Source organism: Centruroides sculpturatus, unplaced genomic scaffold, assembly GCF_000671375.1.
Source record: "Centruroides sculpturatus isolate CEXI.00-Female unplaced genomic scaffold, Cexi_2.0 scaffold747, whole genome shotgun sequence".
NCBI lineage: Eukaryota > Metazoa > Arthropoda > Arachnida > Scorpiones > Buthidae > Centruroides > Centruroides sculpturatus.
The window spans coordinates 260,783-275,929 of NW_019385048.1; the positions used below are offsets into that span (position 1 = coordinate 260,783).

At 29.1% G+C, this 15,147-nt stretch overlaps 1 protein-coding gene across 1 annotated transcript in view; it reads right to left on the reverse strand.

Annotated features, from left to right (window-relative positions):
• Positions 1-10,178: 10,178 nt before the first annotated feature.
• LOC111633892 (manganese-transporting ATPase 13A1-like) overlaps positions 10,179-15,147 on the reverse strand; it is a 49,815-nt gene continuing 44,846 nt past the window's right edge. Inside the window, exons 18-19 of the mRNA XM_023378534.1 lie at positions 14,606-14,702; positions 10,179-10,411 (exon numbers count right to left, since the gene is read on the reverse strand). Coding sequence (XP_023234302.1) covers positions 10,179-10,411; positions 14,606-14,702 — 330 coding nt within the window. The remainder of the gene's footprint in view (positions 10,412-14,605; positions 14,703-15,147) is intronic.

Consider the following 15,147-nt stretch of genomic DNA (forward strand, 5'->3'; position numbering starts at 1 on the left):
TTTTAAAGTTCGGAGGAATTTGATCGGTATATACCGGCTTGAGCGTCGATGTCGATGTCTCCCACACACTTCGAAAAGTTTCAAATTGTTGTCCGAAGACAAGGGAAGGGAAGACCAATCGGTATTCATTATTTTACATTGCTTTTTGTGTTTGTTCTGTGGGGTGTTTGTTATCCGATCATGTGTTCGTTGTCCGAACATAAAAATCTTTCGCGAAAGTGTTTGTTATCCGATCTGTTCATTAACTGATCACCCACTGTATTATTAGCAGATGAGCCTGGCGTTGCTTGGGCAAAAAGTAACGATAGCAAAGATTAAAATAATTAGATTATAGCCAATCTTATTCGTTTTTCACCTGGTTCAAGAATTAGGTTCCCCCGACCCATCTTTGATATGTGTGATGCTCTGATCCAAGGAAAGCCCAGAGACCCCCTTAAGGAATTTGTAATGGAGGGGTAATGTTCATAAATTTCTTCAATTAGCTTTCTCTGCTAAACATATTGTTGTTTGATAAATTTTATTAAATATATCTTTTGATTGTTTACTGTTTATAATAATTCTATTCAATTTTGCATATTTTTGAGGTCTTGAATGTTAGGAGGCTCCCAATGTCTAGAGGTCCTGGGCCCAGACCTGGGCACACTTAAAGATGGGCCTGGGTCCCACCACTCTTCCAAGACTAGTTAGAGAATTTTTAGATGGGTCTAAACATATATTTGATTTTCCACAAAATTGCAAAAAATTGCATCTAAAATAGTATAGTAGAAGCAGAGTTCTTCAGGTAATCCTTACTCTGTCCCCCACAGAGGGGAACTTTGAAATAGCCCTTAGTGTACATTCTTATGATGTACTCTGTGTACCAAATTTCAACTGTCAACTCCTAACCGTTTGGGCTCTGCACTCATTATCATCATCATCATCAACCCATCTCAATTATATTATAAGATTAAAAAGTAAATTTTTTTTTGGGAAGGTGAATGATTAAATGGATTAAAAATTTTGAATCGGCCTTCTGTATCATCTTTATTACAATTTGTTTCATTATTTGTATAATTGAATTGGTCGGCAAAAATATTTTTGTATTTCCTGTTTGTAATTTGAATTGTGAACCTATTTTTCATTGCTCAAATGATAATAAGCATGATATTTTGAAATAAAAATTATTTAAGATTTGTCAAAATGAAATAAATTTGATCCTTTTGATTGCAGAATTTTGTGTATAATAAGTGAAGTTTTGCAACTTAAAATTTAGATAAGTTTGTATTGACAGATATAAACATTCAAATAACCCAATTCTTGATTATACCAAATGATCTGGCAGATTGTATCGGGCCATATTACAGCTACGTTTAATAATTGGACATTTAATCCAGATAGCATCGTTGGCATTATGTTCACACAATAAGCTGGAATTGCGGATTTGAATTTCACTCCGGGCCGATTCTTTTCTTCCAGAACTTATTAAATTTTATTTATAATTTCTAAATTAAATATTAATTATTATGAGACAATCACTCAATCGCCTATCTCTAAGCAAAATTACAGTATATCTAATTATGAATGTTGGTTTGTATTGGTTTATCATGTTTTGTTATGATCAGAATTTTTTATTTTTTATGTAATATATTTTGTTTTAATTATTGGCCATCATATTGTTTTCCAACATAGCAGTACATAAGAAATAATTTCACTATAAATATTGTTAATTTAATCTGAATAAGGTTAATAGCTCACATGTTCTGTTCTTTTTTAAATTATAACATATAAGAATGCATTATTTTTTTTATATTATTAAAATAAGAAATACAAAATCAATTTTGTAAGAACTGTTCTTAGATTTGAAATTTTAAAGAATTTGGATGTAATTTACCATATATCATTATAACAATTACAAACACTAAAATAAATACTAATGAGAATAAACTTCTTAGTCAAAGTAAGACAAACAGAATAAATATATTGTACAAATATTTGCTTGCTGTTTCTCTACAACATATTTGTTTGCTGTTTTTTCTTCTGTTTTATCTCTACAACATATCTATAAAGATGCTGTTTGGTGGAAGTCAAACTTTATTTCTGTTTTGACACTCAAAAATATTATTTATTTCATTTTTATCATCTACTTCAGTTAAGTAGTTTATTCTTCTTAATATACTATAATTTATTGGTTTACAATTTATAGTTGTGGAAATTTGAATCCATTGAATTTAGTCTAGTTTATATCAATACATTTCCACTAGACATCAAACTATAGACTAGGATATGAATGCTTTTATATCATGGATATTTAAATATAATGTATACCTAATCTCTCTCTCAATTAAACTAATGTTTAATGGTATTGCTTCCATCTTATCAGGTTTGTGATATGAATTCTTATCTAGTAATATAACTCCAAAGTTAAACAATAAATTATTTCAAGTTACCACCAATGCCACACTTCACTTTTAAGGATCTTTATTGAATACCTCTGCTTTGCAGGATACTACAGAGTTAGAGTAAAAAATTACAAAATATATGGACACAAGAAATAATAAGAGCTTACAATGCAATACGCGAACGTTATATGAAAGTAATGCATTACAGCTTAGGAATGAAAATTTAATACCACATATGTGCATTACAGTAGAGAAATTATAGAGAGTAATGCAATTAACAATTATTGATATGAGGTTACATAAAAATAAAATACAAGTAATTATATAATACTTACATAATTACAAATGATTAATTGACTAAAACATTTTATATTCTTGAGTGATTATATATACAAGAGAGTACATAGAGCTTTTTTTATACCAGAGATGTGCAGATAAGTTATATGCCACCAATTTCCCATCTGACAGAATTATTTTTTAATTAGGGACCTTAAGCTGTTGAAAAGTTCCTTATTTTTAATGTTCTAAATGTGCACAATTTGAAGTTTGAGGCATTTCCACTCCAGATACAGACATTCAAAGATGTAATGCAGTGGGCCTTTCGGCACTCCACACAGCTTGCAGTCTTCCTCCTGGATGTGGAAGCGAGCAAGATAGCTGGAGAAGCAGCCATGTCCCTTGATGATTTTCACAATAAGATGCATTATATATCTTATTGTGAAAATCCAGATAATCCAGAAGTCACCAGATAAACTTGACTTTGTAATTTTCTGGCATATTGCATGTAAATACTTTGTTAATATTCAGCATTTAAAAATATAATTTATATAAAAAGTTCAGTTAGTTTCTTCCTCAGAAAAAACTAACTGAATTTAATAAATAAATAAGTAATNATTAACATATTGCTGGAATTTTAGTGCCATCTATTGTGTATTGAGTTTAATGTTCTTTAAACTTTGTAGTTTCACAAAAAACGACAGAACTTTTTTGGTTACCTAATATTTTGATTTCCTGACAAGTCAATGAAGAGGTAAAGACACACAATTAAAAAAAGCAAGAGATTTAAAATTGGATAAAGTAGAATGAGTTATTGCCAATACTTCTCTCACATTTAGTGATCTCACTTACTTTAAAAACAAAGAATACTTTAGAGCAGTTCTGCATTTTATAAAATAGGAGAGAGAGCTACTAAACAATCCAAATTATGAATATCTATACTGAAAGATCTATTAGATGAAAAAGGCTATTTATCATCAAAAAAGAAATTTTTTTGAAAATGTGCACTATTTAATTTTTATTCATTAGTAAAGAGAAACCAATCAAAAATGAATACTTAACATATGCATAAGATATCTAATCAAAATTTACATTAATGCAGAAATGATAATTTTTGAAAATAAGTTGAGTTATGAGTAATATGGCTATAATAAATCTCAAAAAATAAAAACTCCATTTACATGAATTCATATAGTTTGCTTTTTAATCTGATAATGCACTTTTTAATAAATAAATAAGTAATTACCTAAAACCAGCAATAATTCTCTTTAAAACGAACGTTATCTTTTGTTTTTAATGGTCATCATCAGGTTTCCATGCATTATAATGCTTGTAAGAGACCACCCATTCCAAAAATTTAAAAATTGCACATCTTGAAGATATGTGCATGCTCAATTTACTTATTTTTACAATTAACTGAATTTACTTTCTTTTATAACAAACAGGATAAATCAAAAAGGAAAAAGTAAGTTTTTTCCTGTAGATAAGTTGAAATACTAGTACTTATGAAACTATGCCGGTAATTGTTGTGCAACTTGAACACCAACTATATAGTATGTTCACTCGGACACAAGGAAAATCTCATCATGAATTTTTATTTAGTTGATACGTGTACTTAATGTTTGTACATGTTTTGGGCTATTCATGCCCCTCCTCAGTCAACTAAAACACAAATACATACTGGTTACAAATTACAATATATAAATAAAAGGTTATGCTGTATAAAATATACCTTCATAAGTTGAATTAGTTAAAGATTTATATCTAAAAATTGATAAATTGTTAGCCTTATTATATGAAATACAACATCAAGCATGTAATACTTTGTCGTCAAAGTATTTAAAAATTAATATGGTAGAATAATGCTGTAAGACTGGTGAAAAAATACAGTAAGTATCTTGCATATCATTTATCATCATCAGATGAATGAAGAAAGTAGCCTTCATTTTCAGAAAATCATAATTATTGTCAGGTTTTCTAGAAAGGATCAAATACACTAATCTGTTCTAAAAATATGAGATCAGACCAATAAATGTTAGATTTGTAAGGAAAAAACAGAAAAATAGTAAAATAATGAATTTTAAAGGCAATTTATGCTTTCTAAGTAGAAACTTGTTTTTTGTGTTAAGGTTAAGAATAATTATTGAAGTTTATCCTCCAAATTAATGATAGGCTATTTATAAGTGAAGAAATAATCTTTTCCTTGAACAATTTGTTTTGTAATTTGCTTGTTTTTATAGTGTTTTGACTCATAATTTGTTAAAGGTATATTCTGCAGAGCATTACACTAGGTATGTTTTCCCATAGAACTACTCTTGGGTTTAATACCTAAATGTCTACAAACATCTCAAAGCCCAATGTTTTTAATAATAAGCCAAATGATTGCCATACTGAATTGGGCTACTTTACTGCTACTACAGGTATTAATAATTAAATTCTAAATAATTGGTACTAGAGATAAATTGAGATGATGTCTATCACCTAACTATAATTAAATTTAATATTTACTGAATAATTTAGAATAATCTAGAAGAAAAGAATGATCTTGGAGCATGACTTCAACCAGCAACTCTTGCTTACTGTGCAAATGCATTGCCCGTTACACTACCCAGATCTCTGTCTGACCCTTTGCTTCCAAACACATTTGTCTGGAAATAGTCCCAGTCAGCAATGTAAGTAACCATGGATGGTTATATCTAAAATTAAGTGTCTGGAAGGTAAGGGTTAAGATGTAGATCTGGGTAGTGTAACTGGCAACACAATCTGCACAGTAAGCAGCACTTGTGGGTTTGAGTTCTGGGCCGATTCTTTTCTTTCAGAATATTCTAAATTATTTAGTAAATGTTAATTTAATTATAATTATTAACTTTAATAAGACATGGTATCTAAGCCTACCTCTAGTGTCAAATTATGTAGAATTTAATTATTAACAATAGCTGTAGAGTAGCCTGATTCAGTATGGCAATTGTTTGGCTTAATATGTACTGTACATTCTTTGATATTTAAGTATCTCTCGATACACCTCTTGGCTGAATTTTATATAGAAAAAGTTTTTTCAAAAACTCAATATGGTATCTTTAACAAAACTGAGTATGCTGAACATAGTTTATAATCCAGACAACTTATAATATGCAAAATTGAGACTGTATTCAATCTGTAGCAGAGCACAAAATGGATAAAGTTGGAGAAACACTATGTACTGTTTCACATATACCAAAGAAGACTGTCTAGCATCAGCAGAGATGTAGCCATGTGGGGTGGCATGTAGCACTAATTCCCACACCTATGATTTGTTGTCTCTTACTCTGAGGTGTTATAGCTTGAGTGACTGCAACTATGCAACTTCTGATGTTGGAACTTAGAAGTTTCTTGGAATGGCTGCAATCTAAGATCTCTAATAAGTGTTCCCGTATCAGATAAATGTCTGATATGTGCATTTTTAGTGCTTTTTATTTTGATAACTTTACAGATGTAAGAATTCCATTAAATTGAAGAACAGTAATGGTAGTATCTTAGAAATTTTCAGAATAATAAGGAAGAATTTTATTAATAAAATATTCAAACATACAAAACATATACAATGGCAACTGGTCATTCAAACAGATTTTTTTATAGCATACTAGCTTACCCGTCGCACATTGCTGCGATCTCAGAAGAAACAAAATTCAAGCAAACTCGTTATGATAAAATTAAATTTACATTTTATCATTTTTATTGAAACTTATTATTATTATTATTATTGTTGTGTTTAGTGGGTTATACTCGGTACACACCGGTGGCTGTGTACTATGCCGGACCAGAGTCAAGGCATAGCAACCAAAACAAAACTAAAATTAAATGTGTGTGTCAGTGTCAGTGTCAGTATTAAGGAATTTCCTAACAATATGGCATGTATTCAATATAGTGNAATTAAATTAATAAAATCATTCATTTATTACAAGGTATGATCAATAAATTTCGAATTTTCAAATATCATTACAAATGAAACTCTTATCTTGGTAATGACTTATAAAAAAAACAACATTAGATTAAAAAGTATTAAAATGCATTAAGTGATATAAAAAAGATAAAAGTTATCAAAAAATTAATTAAAAACAATAAAAACCAACAAAGTTTTCTTATAAGCCATATCAATTTTAAATTGAATTTTACATTTATTTTCCAACACACAAATTGGCCAAGTGTGCGTCAAACGCGCATTGATATATTTTTGTTAAAACTCACATTTTACGGGCGCTTTAAGATATATGTGCTGCCATGTTGTTGTACATTTGATCGTGCGCTTTCGGGTAGAGTGGATGCATGTTGGCCGAAATGGAGAACGATCATTTTGATACTGATCTATTTATTGATGAAATCTAAGAGAGACCAGCCATCGTCAAATGATTTTATAGATAGTCTAAAAGAATTAAAAAATTTGAGTTCATATTGCCTTAGTTTTGGATACAACGTCAGAAACATTCCATGCATCAGTATATCTCGTAATATTGGGTGCACCCAAAATTTTCTTTGCCTCTGCCATCGTCTTTTATAGCGACAATGGAGGAAGCACACACAAGCAATTACTTTCACGTCCATTTCCAAACTGAGCCAGTGCTAATGCTCCACTAAACAGTCGTCGAACGCCGAGCTAACGCACTGTGTGTATGCTGCTAACACGTGTTTAATGCAACACAAAATGCCTAATGTGTACACAGCCTTATTCACTCAATTTTCTATGTAAAATAGGTAAATTTTATAAAATATTAAAATTAAACACAAAATTCTGATTTTTGGATCTAACCAAAAAGTAGGTAAAAGGTACAACTGTTCAGAATGAATTTTCAATTTATTTTGTTACAAGTATCTAAAATAGTGTATGTTATCAATTCTTAATCATTATGTAAATTTCAAAATTATGATTGTCCATAAACTATTATACAAATTTCAATCTAGTGGATGAATATGTTAGGGAATTGTTTTCAGTTAGTCAGATCATGGGTTAAAATCCTGCTTCAGACATGCATATTTATATTGGTTAGATTTTAATGGGAATTGTTATTTGGCTGTGCTTAAAAACCAGTCAAAATGGCATCGCATGTAAAATTAAGAAACTATTCCAATTTTGTGAAAAAACTTTAAAATATGCTGGAAAGTTAATTAAGCTTTTAACAGATTTTAAAAAATCATCTAACAGCCTATTAAATATAATACCAAAGAACACACAATTCTAGGAAATTGATCTTATTCATTTGTTGGAATCAGGTGTGTAAGAATTGTTCAACAATTACAAAACACAAATAAAATTATAAGTGAAGGAATTTTTATCCTTTCTAATAAAATCTATCTTTTTTTTATATATTATAAATTTTTTTATTATTAATTTTATAAGATAGGAAAAACCTGTTCAAACTTTCATATTCAATTATAAAATTATTAAATCAGAGATTAAACTGTATTAAGAATTTAAATTCCTAACTTAAGTTAAAATTGTGAGGACCACTATTTCCCGAAATTTTGGTTATTATAGACCTCCTGTTTATATATATAATACATATATACACTTAAATTATTATTAGCATTATAATTTTAAATCAATTTATTGTATTTTAAGTTATATATGTATTTTATATCCCTTTTTTTGTTTTGTCTGGTTGTGCAATGAACAATTGTTAACTATCAGACAGGATACTCTTTGCACCCATATCTCAGAGATGTAACTGTAAATGTGACACTGGAATTGTTTATGTTTATTAATAAATGTTGTAAAGGAATTTTGCCTATTTTTCTATTTTACAGACCTCCCCTTTCTAAATTTTTAGTAATACCAGTTAAAAATAATTCAGAGAAACAAATTAGAATAAAAAAATTATCCATTAATTGTTTTAAATCCCACAACATTCGAAGGAAAAGACAAAGTGGATGACCGTCATTTCCCCAATTTTCACTAGTGTTAGATGACAGACAGGTTCTACTCTGTCCATGTGACATGGACATACTGTACATAATTCTTAACCTTTGTAGTGAGAGTTAGTCAGATATGGTACTATCAAGATGTAGTGGAGAATAAACATGGGAAATTTTTTAAGAATTTTCCCACACATTTTTCTCATTTCCATTTCAGAAAAAATTTTTTTAAACAGTTATATCTAGTAAAGAAAAATCTTTCTTTATTGTCACATAATTCCTTATTATGTAAATTTTTTTCGCAGTAATTTTTGGCTAGTTTTTGGCGATATAGACGTTGTTCTCCTAATGATCATCCTTGACAGGTATATCTGTCGATCACAGCACAGTGGTTAATAGATGAGAGGAACACTAAAGGATGACCAATCATGCTTATGGCAAATTACATAAACTTCCTGCAGAACAAAATCATGATTGGTCAAAACAAAGAATAAAATAAAAGGGAATGACAAAAATCAGTGAAAGACTAAGTGAAGGAGAAAGAAGACAAAAAAGTGAAGAAGAAAAAGAGAGAAGGTGAAGAAGAATGAAAGAGAGAGGAAGTGAAGGAAAAGAAGAGAGGAAGAGAAAGCAGAAAGAGGATAAAGAAGAAAATCAATGCAGCATCCAGAAAGGAAGTCAACTCCTAGAAGAGAAGACAACTCTTTTCTTGGTATGTTGTGTATTGTGAAGTTCAGATACCCCACTAGATGCCGTGTTTTACAAATAGAAATAGGCTAACTCCTTAAAACAGATTTTGTACTTACTATAAATTTAAACTAAGTTCAAATGTTAAATTTTGTTTCTCCATAATAAATTTTCTCTTTTATTCTTAAATTAGTTTACTTGACTTTGAATTCCTGGACTTCAGAATGACTTTTACTCTCATGCCTTACCTGCCTTTTGTTTCTTTTTAACCTGAGGTGTGTCTGGTACACTTGGTGGCAGGATCCTATTTTAAACTCCTGTAACCAAGTTTTTAATGGGCCCCAAGCCCTCACAAAATGAATAATGTAAATAATTTAAAATTTCACAATAAGTAGTATATTTCAATACTAAATTATCTACTGTTCAGTAAAGATTAACTAGAATGACAAAAATTCAATTATTATTAGCCAAGCATAACACTGTTTCATATTCTATTCATTACTATTTATAAATTATATAATTATGCTAAAAAATTGTTGTAACCATGTGAGTGGAAAACAAAGCAAACTAACTGATCTAATAATAATTTAAAATGATTGTTAACAGAATTATGTAAATAGTTAAAAATGTTGAAATTGGTTGTGTTTTATGTTAAACTTAATGGAGATTTACTGTGGTTAGGTATTAATTATAACACCCTGTTGTAACAGTCAATAGCCTAATATGATTGATTGAAAAAAAAAAAAATTCTATTCATTAAATCTCTTTTCACATTAGATTTTTCAATCTGAATAAAAGACGATTAATTTTTCCAGATTCAATTCAAACATAAATTAATCAAATTTGTTTTGTCTTTCAGTTATATTTTTTAATTGTTTTGAAAAACACTAAAAATACAATTAGAATTTTTCAGAATATATAATTTAAGAAACATGGCCCTAATTCAGAAACTTACTGAACACACCTCATATAATTTATGAAAACTACCTCTGCATTTCTTGAAGTTCTTCCCTTATTTTCAGATCTCCTTCCTAATTTTCCTTTTGCTGCCATAGCTTCAAGTTTATGAATGACATTATTAGAAGATTGAGAGGGGTGAGTTTCATTTACTGCAGAATCATCTATGGCATGTTTTGAAGATTTCTGAAGTAAGAATTCTGGAACATTGGATAAAAGAGCAACACCTAAAAAATAATAATAATTTGTTTTAAAATATATCTTGCTTAATTAATTTTTAAATTAATTTATACAAAATAGTAAAGTAAACTCTCATTACTTTTAAACTTAAGAGACCAAAAAACATGACTTTGAATTATCCAAACATTTTAAATTCAATTTTTTTTTTTGTAATTCTAAAATAAAATTATGTTATTATCTTATATAATTTCACCCACTCAGTTACAAATGCTTTAACATTTCAAGTTATTACTTAATAATTTATGCTATTTTGGAAAGCCTGTCAGTTGGCAGATACTTAATGAAAACATAACCAAACCACATTCAAACAAATACTTGAAAATAATGTACAAAAAAAGCTTAAGTGCTTCAATACGAATTACCCACAAATTTCATCTACAAACCAATGGCTAGTTCTATGAAGAATTCACAGTCTTGAGTTCAAGATTATGAAATTTGTTTAATCTGATGAAAACAAGCTCTATTAATGTCTAAAGCTATAAGTATACATTCTATCATGAATATACACATGTATTTAATTGACTTTAGAATTATTGAAACAATAGATTTTTGTGAAAAATGCCCAAAATAATTAAATGCTAAACAGATTTCTTCCATTAAAAAATTTTTTCTTCATTGGCAATGATGTATGATGTCTGAAAAATGTTAAATGTCCAATAAATCAAAAATGTATAATTGGTAAAACCAAAACCTAAAATACCACTTGAGCATGGAAACCTTCATTATAAACTTGTAATATGATGGAAAATTTCAAATTAAATCATATTTTTGTGGATCAATGGACCAGATAATGACTGAATTTCATCATACATGTATTTTGAATTATCCAAACTAAAACATATGCAAAATCCTATTCTATTGGCCAGGGACTAGACTTGAGTTCAAATTATCAAATATCAAAATAACAAGGCTTTACTGTATGTGGTTTTAATTGAAAATATTAAAACATGAAAATTTAAATATACAGAAATTATCACAAAATGATTCAGAAGAGTATTAACAATAGAATTATATTTCTGAGCTTCAGGCACCATGTAATTAGGATTCTTTCTTTAGTTTCTGCTTGATTTGTACATGTTTTGTGAGTTTAGTTTGTTGGGAAATTAAATGTATAGACATTACCCTCACTCATAGTTTCAATAATGTCTCCATTTCTGAGCATAAAATCTTCCTTTTTTAATGTCAAATGTTTTGTATCATCTGTATCAAACTCCATTTTTAAGGCTATGTCAATCAAGAAAGTATATGTAATTCTTAATAAATAATTTAGCTATACTTTAGATGTGGATATATAGAGATCTCATCTCATAGATGTCATCCATGAGATGAGATAATGCATTGTGTTGTCTTGTAGTATCCATACTTAGTTTTGTTTAATTGACTGGGCAGTGGGTTCAAGACCAGACAAAACCAAAATGGATTTAATGCATCTCCTGGAAAATACCTTACTTTTAAGTGTGTTTTGGTGTTATTGTAAAGTTTGAAGTGTAGTGTTGTTGTCAGTGCTGCACTGTTTTTCTAAAAATGTTGAGTATTGAATGTATTTTGCAGTGTATACAATAACTATGATGCTGTCAAATACCTTCCTACTTATGTTACATGTATGGTTTCTGTGCTGTTTGTGCTTGCCATAGAATGACTGAATCTATGATTAACTGTTTTTTGCATGCCCATGTGGATTCTACAAGAGCAGTTTTGTTGTTCTATGTGAGGTAGGAAGTATTTTCTACAGTATAGAAAAGCACATGATTGGTCTCTTCTGTGTAGGATCTCTCTTATTGTTGCTTTTTGGTTTCATGTATATGATACCCCATGTAAAAAATTTTGGTATATATTGTGGATTATTGTGTTTGTAAAATGTTTGGCTAAATCCTACTGCAAGGATGTAAATGTTTTATATAAAAATTGTAAATATTGTCTGCACTAGATGTTTTTCAATTGTGCATTTTTTTTGTACATCATCTTGGATGTTGTATAAGTTTATTTCAACAGGAAAACTGTACTTTTCCTGTTGGTTGCAACTGTGCTGTGACTGTTTAGTGAATTTTGTATGTAGTTGTCAGAAAAGTTCTTCATTGTTCGTGAATAATTAATTTTGTTGTTTTCATAGCATTCAGGTTGTATATCATTTGAGTTTTTGCAACTTGGCTGCTAGTTTTTGTTTAATCAACATATTCCTTTGTGTGTTTGTTTTATGTTGTTCATGCTGTGTTTGTGTTTTAATTTTCTTGACCTGTTTTAATATTCTCCTAACCTGTGTCAACAAACTTGACATTATGTTGTTTTTAGTATATTGTGTCAGCCTGCCTAATTGATATCTAATGTTATTTGTACCTCTAGTCTTCTTTGCCAGACAAGCTTATAATTTGTCTGTTTTTAATAGTACAGTGGAACCTCGGTATACGACCTTAATCCGTTCCTAGTGTTTGGACTTATACCGAATAGGACGTATACCAAACCAACCTTTCCCATAAGAAGTAATGTAAAAATGATTAATCCGTTCTCGTGAAAAAAAATGGCTGGCTTTAAACACCTCGCTTTCCTGGCTAGTTCCTGCTTGATTTTTTGTGAGATCAGCATGTATCTTTTTAGCTTTCTCGCAAATAATTGCTTCTGATATGATGTCGCCAGCACACTGTTTTTCAGTTATCCAAAGCAAAAGCAATTCCTCAACAAGATCTAATGTCTTCGATCTCTGTTTAGAAATTGATTTAACTCCTTTCCCAACATTAGCAGATTTAATAATGTCTTTATTTTTCGCGATTGTCGATATCGTCGTTCTCGGAATACGGTATGCAACAGTTAAATCTTGAACACGCATACCACCTTCATATTCCTCAACAATCTCTTTTATCAGTTCCATTGTGATTCTAGTCATTTTTTTAGTTTTCTGTTGCTTTTCATTTGCCTTTTTGCAATTCATGATTAATAAAAATAATAAAATTTTACTTACAAATTAAAATCAGAAGAAATTTAACAAAGTTATAAACTGTGGCACCGCAAACGTCTAGTCTGGTCTAGTATACCAATAGTGCTACTTGTTCATAGATGGCACGTATAATTGAATTAAGTCATATACCGAACAAAAGTCATATACCAAGCAAAATTTGTTTCGTCCAAACAGAACGTATTCTAAAGCAGATGTATACCGAGGTACCACTGTATTTTAAAGTTATGGTATGTATGTAATTGCAATGACTAACCCAGAATTTCTGACACTTTGAACCTTCTGCACAGTTAGTGACTTCCATTAACAATTTTTTTCTGAATTTTCTTGTTAAAATACAGTACTTGAATAAAACCTTTACTACCAACTCAAACATATTTATTCTGTCTATGGGTATAAAACAGTTCCTGTACTGTATAATACTTGAATGAACCTACTGCAAACAGCTTGCATTCACTGTTCATGTACCCTGTATAAAAGTTTAAATTTCTGTATATTACAAAGAATGTACAGTATAATATGAATATTTTATTTATTTTTGTTAACTTTTATAAACTGTATTAAACTCTTAGCAGGATCCAATATAGACTCTCTAATTAGAGTTCTGTATGCTGATTTTTGCATAATTCAATCTAGAAAATCATCTAATTTACATAGTCAGAAATTATGTATACAAAAGGTGACCTGGTAAGTGAGGTTTTACTATAATTTGGTAATATGTATGTATTTTGTGTATACCATATATTTCACCTGTGTTTTTTGGAATAAATTTATATCTGTATTAATGAATACTGTGTCTATAATGTCATTGGATGTGATTATTGTGTTTATATCTTTATTGATATATATTATGTTATATACTTTCTTGTAAGTGACTGTTATCAATGTCTATGATTGTTTGATCTTAGTTTTCCTGAGTCAGACTACAGAATAACAAGTTATTCTTTCAAACACCATAACAGTGTATTTCTATTAATAGGACTTATCATACTGGTGTATAAGATTACAGCAACACAGTCACACAGATTAAAATTGTTTTATTTACAATTACCTGTTACAGGTAATTGTAAATAAAACAATTTTAATCTGTGTGACTGTGTTGCTGTAATCTTATACACCAGTATGATAAGTCCTATTAATAGAAATACACTGTTATGGTGTTTGAAAGAACAACTTGTTTAAATTAAGGACATTGATGCATATTAATTAACAGACTACAGAATTTTTAACTTACCAACTTGAGCATGTTTTAATGCACCAACATCATTTGTTCCATCACCACACATTAATGTGACATATCCTAAACTTTTCATTGCTGTAATCACATATTCCTGCAAAGATTTAAAATATTAATAATTCAAATGTTGAAGTAATGAAATCAATACAGAAATAAAAAATTATTTAAAACATAATATTTGTTACTAAAAGTTTTATAAATAAAGTTTCAATTAGGAGATTAAATCTTGCTTATCAGATTACTATGATCATCATTCAATATATAGCATGAAAATATATTTAAAAAAAAATATATTTCTATTGTATATATAATTTATTTGAATTCACTTAAGTTCATACATCAGTATGTACAATAATTAGATTTTTTTAAAATTTAGATTATTATAAATTTTATATTAAAAGTTTTACGACTTAAGACTTAAACCAGCATTTAATGCAATATGTATGCAATAAAAGTCTTTAGTAAATATAAAATATCCTTAAGTAATTTTCAAACATGAAGACAATACTAAAATAAATCTTTGCCTAATGTTTTCTATG